Source organism: Eurosta solidaginis, chromosome 5, assembly GCF_040869045.1.
Source record: "Eurosta solidaginis isolate ZX-2024a chromosome 5, ASM4086904v1, whole genome shotgun sequence".
Classification (NCBI taxonomy): Eukaryota; Metazoa; Arthropoda; class Insecta; order Diptera; family Tephritidae; genus Eurosta; species Eurosta solidaginis.
The window spans coordinates 30,749,760-30,763,473 of NC_090323.1; the positions used below are offsets into that span (position 1 = coordinate 30,749,760).

General features: G+C 35.9%; 1 protein-coding gene across 10 annotated transcripts in view; it reads left to right on the forward strand.

Annotated features, from left to right (window-relative positions):
- The window catches only part of LOC137253521 (uncharacterized), a 422,466-nt gene that overhangs the window by 203,162 nt on the left and 205,590 nt on the right, over nucleotides 1–13,714 (forward strand). For all 10 annotated transcript variants that reach the window (XR_010953826.1, XR_010953824.1, XR_010953823.1 and 7 more), the window contains 4 exons: nucleotides 4,201–4,486; nucleotides 4,552–4,608; nucleotides 6,629–7,663; nucleotides 7,844–8,132. Coding sequence is in view for 5 of the 10 variants with exons in the window: in XM_067790601.1 (XP_067646702.1) it covers nucleotides 4,201–4,486; nucleotides 4,552–4,608; nucleotides 6,629–7,663; nucleotides 7,844–8,132 (1,667 nt within the window). In the remaining 5 variants the exon portion in view is untranslated. The remainder of the gene's footprint in view (nucleotides 1–4,200; nucleotides 4,487–4,551; nucleotides 4,609–6,628; nucleotides 7,664–7,843; nucleotides 8,133–13,714) is intronic.

The window sequence follows — 13,714 nt, forward strand, 5'->3', positions numbered from 1 at the left end:
CCAAAACCGAGTTAACTGCACTATCTGAAACTTCAACATCATGCTTACTTAGTGTGCATTTTTTGTAAGCGAGTTATCAATAATGACGGCTCAGAAGCCAGTGGTCATATCTGTTCGCCTAAATATTAATCGCCTCTAAAAGACAAAATATGCTCTCCTGAAAACCTTGAAATTTGTCACTTATCACAAGTGTGTGCTCACCAATCGATATGTCCCAGCTGCATTCGAAATAAAATATCTTTTTTTTATGAACGAAAACTTGTATCTGAAATATCCCAATACAAGGTTTTGGTTTTGTTTATAATAAAAATGCCTCATCATATAATAAATATATGGCATTTGGCAGTACTGGTCAAGTCTGCCACAACATGGTTGGAAATTTCGCTGATCTGGCAGGACAAAAGTTGTCAAAAGTACGTATTTACCGTTAGCTACGTTGTTTAAAGCAAAATAGTGTGTATATTTTGCCAATTCTTGCTTGAATTTTGCCTAAAATATTTATAAAATATAGAGAATGGTGAGTTTTATACAAACTTTCAATTCGTGGGATATATTGTCCCAATATTGTTTGTTGTTGAAAATGAAGTGCACAGAAAAAGAGCTGGCAGACATATTGTGCGAAAGCTCCGACGATGAAGGTTTTAGCCCTTCTGAGAGCAGCTATCTGCCTTCGTCTGACGAAGAAAATATAACAGCAGCAGGCGAAGATGGCAGCGATGCTCCCTATTCTGAATCGGATGACGAAGAGCAGCCGGAAGATAACTTAGGTGCATTTTCTCAAGAGGAAGAAGAACTATGTGAAAAGGACGCAATTGAAGCAGTTGCCGTTGCTAAGGAAGCAGCTATTGCATTCGACCGATTTTTCACATCAATTTCATTAATGAAATCTATTCCTTTTCCGGCAGTTGGAACGTATATGCGCAATCGAAAAAAAAACTCCGGAGTTCGAGTCGCGACTTGTACGCTGTTAAAGTAATTTCCAAATAAGCTGTGATGGAATATTGGCTAGACGTTGGATGGATTCCAAGGAAGTACTACTAGTTTCTAACTGCCCCAAACCAATAATATCCAAAGTAAACAGGAAACAAAAGGATGGTAAAACGAAAAAAGTTCATTGTCCCTTAACTATTGTGGACTACAACCGTATAATGGGCGGCGTAGACCTGGCCGATCAAAAATCAGCTGTATACGATCTAAATCGAAAATCTCAGAGGTGGTGGAAGAAAGTATTTTTCAAAGTTCTGATGCTTTCCATTGTAAATGCTTGGATTGTTCACAAAGACGTAAATCGCAAAAAAACATCGTTGATACAGTTCATGGTACCGTTAGCTGAGTCACTGATTTCGGAAGGAACAAAACACAAAAAAATAAAAACAGGTCGAACTGGCGGAAGACCAGCTAAACGTACACGCACTGAGTTATTGAATACAGGCGATCATTTACCAATCAAGGGGCCTTCTCGACGTCGCTGCGTACGGTGCACTTTGCTACAAAAGGAAACAAGAACAAATTACATTTGCTCCGGATGTAATAATGCACTATGTTTTAATTGCCTTACTACCTGTCATACAAAAATATGTTCCCAGCAGAAGAGCCACAATATTTTTCAAATAAATATACAATATTCCAAATTAATCGTTTGTCGACTTGATGTATTTTTATTTGCAAATATTATATATAAAACCTTATTGGGATAATATTTCCCAGGGTAACGAAAGGACGTAGCGATTTTTTAAGTATGCAGAACATGTTTTTTAACGTTTTCACATTTTGAAAAAAAAAAAAAAACAAATATCCTAGGAACAGAAATAAAACTCCGGCGCGAAAGGGTTAAATGTAGTATTTTGATAAAATATCTTAAATCTGAATATGGGACTCCAGGCAACTTGTTGCTTCTAACTTCCAGTTGCTATATTTCGCGGAAAATGGTTTTCCAACTTTAATTAGCTATTTATTTTGTAATAGTTTGGTAACGAAAATGTTTGGTACGAAGTAATTCAATTTTTATATATTTAATGGACCTGTCTGTAATAGACGTACATATGTATGTAATGAAATTATTATAATAATAATTATGTCGAATATAAGCAAAGCGACAGGCATCTTTCTGTGTTAATCATCATTACAGTTTTAAGCGAAAAGGGCCAAGAACAGAGCATTTAAACAAAATCAAGTACTAAGAATCTCAAACTTTTTGGTTAGGAGAGTTCTACATTTCAGAGAGCTTCTTAATAGGATCTATATACAGCGCGTTAAGAGTCAGTTTCGATTGGCTAGTGAAAATATTTAAGTATTAGTCATACAGATATGACTCTAGCTGACTCGTGAAAAGCAAAGTGAGTTTGAATTTGACGGCGAGTCAACATGTACCCAGCTGACTCGTGAGTCTGATGCACCATGAGTGGACCAGATAGCAGGAAGCTGTCTCGATAAACAAACTCGCTTAATATTTATTCTGGTCTTTCTTCTCCCTAGTCTTAATTTTATTTCATACCTATCCAACAAAGGATACTTTCGTACATATAACAATGATATACAATCAATAATTAGTGAAGACATAAAAATATTACCATCGTTTAAGCGCTCGTTCACTATTACGCTGTCCCTCTCGCGTATTATCAACAAGCTACAAATACTACTTGGATCAAAAACCTAGAAGACTTCCATCTTACGATTCCTCATACTCAATCACGTGATATATCTCTATACGCCTCCAAAAAGATAACATTGCGAGCTCATTCCTTGAAAAGACTAACGCTTACAAAAATGACGAATTGAAAGTAATCTACACTGACCGCTGTAAAACTCAAAACAGCATTGCCTTCAGCATAACAACCGAAACAGGGGATTATATAAGCATAAAATCAATGCTCCCTTTTGCCTCAATCTTCTTAAGAAAAAAAATTGCCGCTAGGTGATGCAAGGATCGACATATTCACAAAAATCGTATGTGTTGTCCGATTTGGCTCATATTTGGAACACATAATACATACAAGAATAGAAAGCGACTTATGAAAAAAAAATCGCCGCTAGGTGGTATAAGGATCGAGATATTCACAAAAAAGAAAGCGACCTATGATGTCCAATTTGGCTCATATTTGGAAAACATATTACATACAGTCCGGTAGAAATGACATCAAAATATCTTGGAGTTGGAGGAGGGACAAGCATACGTAGCGCAGAGTCCAGTAAAGTCTTTGGAAGGATTATGTATTGAGGAATTAGATTGTAACAAATTGTCTGGAAAGTCCTTGCAGTAATGAGTCACTAAATGAACTAAATAGATTGAGAAATAATAGGCAATTAAATAAAGACTAAAAACTTGAAAATAAAATAATTAAAAAAAATTTTTAAGTTAAATGGTTTTATTGAAAACAATACTTACATGAAGTAATAATAATACTAAAAGCTAGAAAATAATTAGGTACGTCCTAGGTACTAGTCATCACACTCCTCATCAATCTAGGGCGTTGATCAGACAAAAAGCGTTGGACGCGTAAATTTCTATGGATAGTGATATATAAGATCAACTGAACCCTAATCACATTTTTAGAAATTTCACGCATCCAATTATTATTATTATTACTTCATGTAAGTATTGTTTTTAATAAAACCGTTTAACTTAAAATTTTTTTTTAAATTATTTTATTTCCTTTCAAAACAAAGACCAAAACCGTCATATCTTCCGACAGCCTGCCGGTTATTTAAGCAACCAGAAATCCTTTCTACACCAATAACACGCTCCGCAATAGTCGAAAAACCAAATGTAAAACGCCACATCAAAAAAGCTGTAACAGATGAACAACAATTATCACGAGCAAACCATAAGAATGGTCATTACTCCTTAGTTAACAAAGAAGGAACAAATCGCTAAATTCAGCAAAGACATGAAAATTTTAATCTAAATAAACACAACAATCTTAAGCTATTATCAACAGAGCTGACGGCCAGAGTAGCCAATGCTCGTTCAGTTAGTTCTGGCCAACTAACAGTAATAATAATAATAAATATCTAACTCAAATAATCGGTTGGCACCAAAAGCAAAACTAACTTTAGAAATAATAAAAGCATTTAAGATTTAATTGTTTTGAATTTGAAATCTACGAGAAACCTTAACGCGGCATATCCCATGCTCAGATTTTAGATACATTTTTATATAATTTTATTAGCACGCCTTTTCATAATACTTTCCATCTGTAGCACTTTTCTACCGGAAATCCTCACCAGCAGTAAGTTGAGCGATCAAAAAGAATTGTCAGATAAAACATTCGTACAGTATATTATAATTTTGCATCAGTGGAAGGAGATGTTACGTGATCAATTTGAACAAGTTGAATTAATAAATAAAGCTCAGCATTTTATGTGCCCAACTAAGACGTTACATTCGAATTCTATATACGCCAATCATTTGCCGATAATTCATACACGAAAAAACGCTGCTAAAGATATTTTAAATAACTTAAAGTTCTTTCAAGACTTGAAAAATGTAAATATATATGATTCAGAATATCGCGTACCTTTAACTACTAAACACTTTTTTAATTTTTTGAGGCTGCAATTTTTGACGATTCGATGCAAGATGTGGATGATGACATTGTAGTTGTTATTGTAAGTTGCCGATTTCATGTGTTCTATATATATATCAATCAGAGCTGCTACTTTTTCTCTGATACCACTGGTTTACAGCCCAAATGCACCAGAGACGCCACTATGAAATTCCTATGTAAAATCACCCCCTGATTCCGAAAAACAAGGTTATTTTTCATTCTATGGTAACGTTTCTAAGATATTTACGAATAACCGTTTTTTCCAAAAAAAAAAAATTCGATCCACTTAATCATATATATCTCAAGAACGAATTGGGCAATTCCTAAACGGTTTGAAGCTTTTAAAAGATAATAAATTTTGCTATAAACTGTGCATACAACACTTTTTGCTAGGCCCTGCAGATTCAAAGATAACGAACAATCATTACGGATTTTTTCAATTGTATTTTGCGAGGAAGGATCTCGAAATTTTTTTATTTTTTTGCAGATTTTTTTTGTTTCTCTCTAAGCTCTGTTTTATTACAAAAAAAAAAAAGCTCTCATTCAACAAAATCGATGAACTAATACAAAAGTTATAAGCATTCAATTAAATATTTCCATTTAATACTTAAGTACCCTACTGGTACATATGTGTTAGTATTCGTATATCAGTTAGTTAGCAGGTAGATTTTCGGAGGGTTATTAGATACAAAAAATTGTTAGTGTCGTTTTCTCAAACACAGGTGCATTTCAAGGAAGAGCATATTTTTAAGGCAGGTAGTTTTTTCTTTGTAGCAGTAGGGAACCTTTTTGTCTAGGTAGGCTTGAATTTTTACTTGATCTAAGTATAAATAATAGTACATGCGCATTGTTCCTTCATAATACCTGCAAGGCTCGTCGGATACTGTTCAGTTTATAATTGCAGTTTATAACCCGTCATTTACTTAAAAATATAATATGAATAAAAGGGCGCGGGAGTTTGAGTTTACAAATGGTCCAGATATGTTCTGTTTCATCTGCGGTCAATTTATCGTTAAAAGGATGCGACGTGTGTTTTCAAATCCTTTGAAAGTTGCATACTTTAAGTATTTTGGAATTGAGCCTAAAAACCATGGACACCGAATGCACCGAGTGCACCACATGTCGAGCCGAATTGATTTTTCGGAAACCGTAACAAAAAAGTGCGTTGTAAAAATTAGGAATTTGCTCCCTTTTAATGCATAGCTGCTAATTTCTGGAGTTAAGACAGAATCATATGTACATATGCTATTATTTGTAGGGTACTTAAGTTTTACTATATGGATATATTTATTTGAATGCTTATAACTTTTGTATTAGTTCATCGATTTTGCTGAATGAAAGCTTATTTTTTTTTTTTTGTAATAAAACAGAGCTTAGAGAGAAAAAGAATCTGCAAAAAATAAAAAATTTTCGAGATCCTTCCTCGCAAAGTACACATTTTGTTATATTTTACAAAAAAAAAATTGAAAAATCCCTAATGATTGTACGTTATCTTTGAATATGCAGGGCCTACTGTTGTATGCACAGTTTATAGCAAATTTGATTACCTTTTAAAAGCTTCAAACCGTTCTTGAGATATATCCGATTAAGTGGAGCCAACCTTTTTTTTTTCTTTTAGAAACCGGTTATTCGTAAATATCTCAAAAATGTTACCATAGAATTAAAAATAATCGCGATTTTCGGAATCAGAGGGTGATTTTACATAGGAATTTCATAATGGCGTCTCTGATGCAGTTTGGCTGTAAACCAGTGTTATTAATTAAGAGAAAATCTACAACAGTTATCTGTTAATTAAAAAGTAAAACTATTAACTAAAAATGGTTATGATGGCAATTTATATTTACGTTAACGATTTTGTTTCAAATATTTTGCTGTGATGCATAAGTAAAAGGTCTGATGTTTGAGTTGAGCTTTTTAGGCACAAACATTAGCGAGCAGTTAGTCGCCGCTGTTGATTTGATGCTTTCAATGCTCCCCTAAGCATGTGACTTAACAATAAACTGAGCAAAATATTTACATACATATTTGCACTATAACCAACAACAAAATTTTATGATTTATATGATTAATTGCATTTCAAGGACGAAGATTCTGACACACCTGTTTGGGACTTTGGTGCTACCTATACAGCAGAAGGTAAACATATAAGGCATAAGAAAATTCAAAGTCGTAGAATGTCATCAGGTCCCGTTGAATGTGTGGATCTCACACATGAAGAAGACTACAATCAACAGTCCAAAGATGATAACGTAGAAAATCACTTGACTTGGCTTACAACATTAAAGGAAAAAGCATTCGATAGCGTGGTTGTTGATGAATCGGAAAATGTTATTTGTTTAGATTCAGACTCTGATGGTGAACTCTTTACGGCTAGCATTATAGATCCAACAGAATCATATCAGGATTGTGATGCTTTTGACACAGACTACACAAGTCTAGATAGTAGTTCTACAGATGATAAATCAGCATCCGATGATGAAACGTTACCTAAAAGTAGAATTACGTCCGATGGACTTAGGACATATCTTGCGCCGCGTTCAGAGAACCAAACGTGTTCTAATAATGAGAGACGTATGAAGTTTACACGCCGCCCCAGCTATTTGGGATCTCCATATGTGCGGACAAGAGATGCTGATGGAGGGGAAAGTGATTCTGCAAAAGTTGTTACAAAAACATCAGCAACATCAAATGTTAACGACGATTCAGATACGCCATGGCCGCTCTTATTGAATACTTTTAGCGTTCGAGAAAAGAAAAGTAAACATTTTTCGAAAGCATCGGGATTTTGTATCGATATGGAGGCGGAACGTTACGAAAGAGAGGATATGAATGAAATGCCGGAACAAAATAATGAAAATGTTGATGAAGAAGGCGAAATAGATGACGAGGAGTATCATTCCTTACCATCAACAGCGTCATCATCACGAACTAATATGGGTAGTGTTATATTTTCACAAGCATTGCCGGAAATTAATCGAAAAAGTTCACGGAAGGACGACAATGTATATAGAGGACAACAACAAGCTTCTGATAAATTAGTTAATATAGATTATAACGATAAAGGGAGAGTTAAGTTTGAAAATAAACGATTTAATGACGACATCACTATGCCATTGGTAAGTTAAATTTAATTTTGTTATATATTTATTGCCATTGGCGTGCGTGAGCGTAATCCATTTCGGATTACGGGACAGACTCTAGGCTGCCTATTTAGATATACAAATATCCGAAAAGTTTTCGCTATCTTTATAAACATTTTATGTAAAAAGTTTATTTTTTATTTCGTTTTAATTTAGCGAATTAATGTCGAGAATAAAACAAGCAAACCATTGAAAAAACAAGTAAAATTTAACGATCAGCCCATTGGACCAACGCGCCGACTATCCATGAACGATGTAACCAAATTGCCGATCAAACCTGCTATACAACTCAATAAGCAACAACACTGCTTCAATCAACATTGCAACACTCAACATTGCTACAATCAACATCTTGAATTGCCCAGTTCACCACGGACACTTCTTACATCACCAACATCCTCAACTTCGTCAACTACTGCATCACTTAAGCAAATGGCACAAAAAGGTAGGCGATTTATTGACAATTTAGATACTCATAGTAAATCTGCAAATATGTATATCTAAATGTTTATCTGCAACAATAATTGAATCCAATTGTGGTGATATTACACTGAAAGCTTTGGGCCCATTTGTCTTGTCTATGCGACCGCCCTGTCTCGCGGCTCTAGGACTAGGTCCTTTCCGCCTCTTGAAAGCAGACTTGTCACCTTCCGCCGAACGTTGCCTCTTCATTCTGCCATTCGACGCTTTTTCCTCCTCGTACCGGTTGCAGAACCGAGGGTTTCTCGCATCAAACCTTTTGAACTGCCTTCGACCTACTTCTACCGCTTCATGGGCTCATTCCAAGCGCTCGATCTCCACTTCTGTTGGGTCGACCACTGCTCCCAAGCGTTGTACAATTCTTAGTGCTGCACGATACTGCGAGAGAGCTCTTTTACTTCCTATGCTCCGTACCCTTCTCCACTCTTCTACTCCGTTTTCATTTGTGTGCTTCTCCAACACGGAGTTCATTGAATCAGCACTACTCTCGCTCCCCGGGTCAAATTGTATGGGGAAAAATGGGGGAAAAAACTTCAGGTGCACATCCAGTTTCTGAATATATGGGTCATACTGAGTATTATTGTCCATGGGACCATAGGTCTGAAATTAATTTCGAGCATCCCCACTTTTGTTAGAAAATTTTATATCACAATTCGAATCCGAATTTGACATTTATTTTCATGTATTTTATTTGTGAGAGATGCTATTCGGATTGGGATATAAAATTTTCTAACAAAATTAGGGAGGCTCGAAATTCATTTGAGACCTATGGTCCCATGGACAATATTACTCAGTATGACCCATAGATTCAGGAACTGGATGTGCCTTTCCAACAATAAATTTGGTCCACCCTAATACACATATGTACATGTATATGCACACACAAAAATTTAGTGCACTGTTAACACTTTCGGAGAATTATCAAAACTTATTTGTATTCATTGTATTGAGTAAGGATAGATGTGAGCAGCACGTCGCAGTGGTATGGTGGTAGCGTTATCCGCCTTTCTCACCGAATGTCCTGAGTTCAAGTCCCGGCCGATTCAACTTAAACGTTTTTTCTTTATTATTCTAGCTTTCATGAAATGGTATATTTAGTTTGTCACGAATCTCAAAATTGTAAGTCCATAAAGGAGAAGAAATGGACCCACCAATAAGTATACCGAAATGGCTGCAAGAAGGCGAAATGGCCATCTCAGGACGGACAGGATTATCATACAACCATAGAAGAGAAACGAGTTTAAGTGCATGCAGCAATGAACACCAACAATAGCGGGGATATCTCGATCGATTTTCCGATCTATCGAGGGATTGCGGGTCATTTCCTACATCATGAGATTATCGAAAAGAACTCATCCGAAAACAAAACATCTATTAAGGCGGAGTCTCACCAGATTTCGCCCGACGAAATCAAGCCTACGACTAGCCGGCATATAACGGTATACCAAACAAATCACTATGCCAATAAAGTAAGCTCTCTGAGAGCTAGGAAACCCATCGCAGCCAAAAGCGAAATCCTTTCTCTTGACCCTTTTATCGACGAAAATAATGTCCTACGAGTGGCGGGTCGTCTCAACGCATCCAGGGATTTCCCTTCAATGAGCGTCATCCGATAATCCTCCCTTACGTCTGCAGACTCACCCGTCTCCTAGTCCAGTTTGTCCACACCATTTCCCTGCATGGCGGAAACCAACTAATGCTGCGGCTCATACGCACGCAGTATTGGATACCGCGGGTCAAAAACATGATCCGATCCACCATTCATAATTGCAAGGTCTGCACGCTATACCGCAAACGTTCCCTGATGCAACTCATGGGAATTCTCCCTGCGGAACACACTACCTTTTCTCGGGCATTGCCAATACCGGGGTGGATTTTTCCGGACCGTTTGACATCAAGTCCTACAGCGGACGAGGATGCCGCATGTCCAAGGGTTACGTCTGCCTATTTGTCTGATTTGCTCCGCTCAGAGTTCAAGGCATTCCTCGCTGATGCGCGTAACCAAACCGTATCCAAATATGCCCACCAAACCATCGCATGGCATTTTATCCCCGCAGCTGCTCCTCATATGGGCGGGCTGTGGGAGTCAAGAGTTTCAAAACTCATTTCAAAAATATCGCATCGGATCATAGATTTTCTCTCGAGGAGTTTAGTGCCCTCCTGTGAAGGATTGAATTCTGTCTCAACTCTCCACTCCTAAGCCCGTCTTCAAATGACCTGTCCAACTTGGAGCCAATTACCCCCGAACACTTCCTAGTCGGGGACCAATTTCAATTATTTATTATGAAAACGGTAAAAAAAATACAAGCTATCTAATATAAATAAGCGATCAGTATAAATTGTGTTTGTTATTGTGTGGCTTACGACCAATATAACTAAGTCACTAGCCACCCGACGTAGTGAATTCTCTGGCTTTTTGCCTGAGTTAGAAAAAACTGATAAGTAAAGTGAATTCCGTGATAGATCTGTTAAGGCTATCAACCAAGTGAAATTATTTTGACTATTAATCGAGAGATTTTGTCAACATATATATGTGACGACGAGGGGTAGGGATTCAACGGGTTGTGTAGCGCAATATATAGCTTCTCCAACCCAATTGTCAACCTCACCTTCGAGCGGCGAATCCCGTTTCACTAACAGACGAGGCTCTGGCGACCCCAAGCTCCTCATGGAACTTGGGGGTGGGGAGGGAGGGTTGGCCTGAAGGTTTAATGTGGCCATATAAATCGTTCCCGAGATGGTCGGGCCAGCACCTTAATGGTGCTGTGTTACCGGAGCGTATCGGATCTGTATCCGACAAAGGACCATCACATCGATAACACTCCCTAAAGCCTTCGGGGAGTAACTAATCGCTACAACAACAACAACAACAACAAATCGGTACGGGAAATGCAACTTGACTTTCTCATACCTGAAGCCAGACGCATCGTCAGCAAAAAGCTTATTTTCGATGGGAGTGGAAGTCTTCACACGCGCACCTCAAATTGGCAAATTTGGAAAATTAGCAAAACAACAACAAGAGGCCAGTGCAAGTGAGCTTAGCTGCTAAGTAAATTATTTGTAAACTTTAGTCTTAGTTTGAAGCTAATAAATAAAGGTCTTACTGACCATAAACAAATTATTTTTTTGGATTCTTGTACTAAAGAATCCTTAACTGACATACATATATGTATATATGCTACATACATATTCACACACGCGTTAGTACATGCTCTAGCGAAAATAAGGGCATGCACTGTTTGTTAAACCACATTGCCGTCGATTTCAAGATCTTTATTTCAACTTTACAGTTAAACATTATACAATTTATTACTTTGTTTTATTAAACGCACTTTCACCAAATTTTATTTTTTATAATTTATTTAATTTATAGTTTTGAACTTGACCGCGCGTCACTTTACTTTTCAAATAGAAATGAAAATAATAGTAACGAAACTGATTCTCAATTCTTTCAGTTGCGGCTCGTTCTCAATTTCATCTCTCGCATGTAGAGTTGCAACACGTGATTTTTTTGAACAAAACTTGTAGTATAAATGTTTGACATAACATTTTAAATAGAGATCTTGCAAGCTATAGAAAATTAAAGAATAATTCTCGTTACAGTTTATTTTGGAACGATTCCAAAATAACTCAAACTTTATGCTGTCGGAAACATCAACAATAAAAAAGGATGTTTTTTATTATCTTATTAGATTCGTTAGCGTGAGTGAAAATTCGTAAAAACTTGAACAAAATGTTGCTAATTTTGGAAAAATCCTGTTCGTTCAAACAAAACTTTTGCAACAAGAGGGCGCAATTTTGCATTTCGCTTGGAGGAGAAGTTGCAAAATTGTGCCCGATAAATAGGTGTCCCGGTATCGCATAATTTTTTCCAGTGTTATGTACATTAAATTCCAAAAAGGGGTTTTTGTTTTGTATTGATAACTGAAAAACTAGTTTTTTGTTGTTCTCCCAATTTGTGTGTTTTTCGATTTGGTGTTTTTCTTATTTTGGTGTTTTTTTTTAAACAAGTAGCACCATCGTCATAAGTACAAAGTAGAGAGCGCAGTTAGCGAAAAATTCTCTTTCAAATTTGCTCATGCATTGTCTGTTGTTCGCTGTTGAAATGACCTGTAAGATCAGTTGTGTTAACAGAAAAATCAGTTAGATTTATTAGAAATCTGTCAATTTTACAAAATTTTGTTAACTTAAAAGCGACAATTTCTCTTCTGTTGAAATGACTAAACTAATTTGTTCGCTTGACAAAAAACTCGGTCAAATTAACCATAATTCAATCAATTTCACCGAATCTCCGTTAAGTCAAGAACAACAGAACAGATTTGTTGATTTTACTAATACCATTTCTTTCAGTGTATTGATTATAGTGATAATAGTGCAAATACAGTAAAGAAAAATAACAATTTAAAAGACTCTACTCAAATATTTCAAAGTGAAAATTCTTCAGCTTTAGATCCTATTTTTTAGCGTTAAAACACCAAAAATTGTTTCTCCTTCAGTTTACCAATATAAAAGATTGGACCTAAAGCCGGTTAAACAAATACCATATTAAAAGAAAAAGGTCGCCAAAGAATTTCAAGTGAAAATTCTTCTAAACATGGACTTATAGATTTGTATAAACTTATTTCTAAAAGTCGAGAAATTAAAAATAAAACGCTTTCTATTACGATATGTCGGCCTAAAGATATTTCATCAACCAATTATATACGTAATGAAAGTGTTAAAAATAAGAATTAGGATGACTATAATGTTGATGTTGATGTTAAAGTTGAAATTAATATTACTATGGAGCCATATTGTTTAGGTATTTTAGAAAATAAAAAAGGTGTGAAATTGAAGAGCAAAATTCAAATGTTTCAACAACAACAGGTCCTAATATGGATTATAGTACGGCAGATGAACATACAAATATGCGCGAAAGTTCTGTTGGTAATAAGCAAATATTAGCGTAGAAAGTATGTACTTGCTTAGAGGGGTATTCTGTAGAAAATAATGTGGGTAGTAGTGATATTTGTACGAGTAGTACCACAGAGATAATTTCACAGGAGGTTGCACGATTTCGACGACCTTATAAATCTGGTAGGACTTCAAAAAATTCTGTAAATGTTCTTACCAAAACCATACAACATAACAGAAATGTGGATGACAGTGAAAATAATTTTAACAAGTAAAGGTGTCTAAGTTCGGGTGTAACCGAACATTATATACTCAGCGTGAACTTTAATTGTACATTTCATTTCAGATAAATTACTTTTCTAAATAACACGTGGCACCGCCCGTTTAAAAAAAATGTCTCCCCATTTCCTCTTACAATAAAACTTGATAAGTGAAATATCATTGATTCAAAATTATTTTTTGCTAAGCTATATCTTATTATTCTAGTCTACGACCCTTTTAAACTTGTTTTATATCTAAGTTGCCGTGGTCTTTAACCGCCGTCCATTTTTACTAGAAATATTTTCTGCTATAAGGAAAATATGTGTACACAATTTCATTACGATATGTTAATTTTTCTTCGAGTTATGGCTCCCAAAACATAGAAAATTGCTT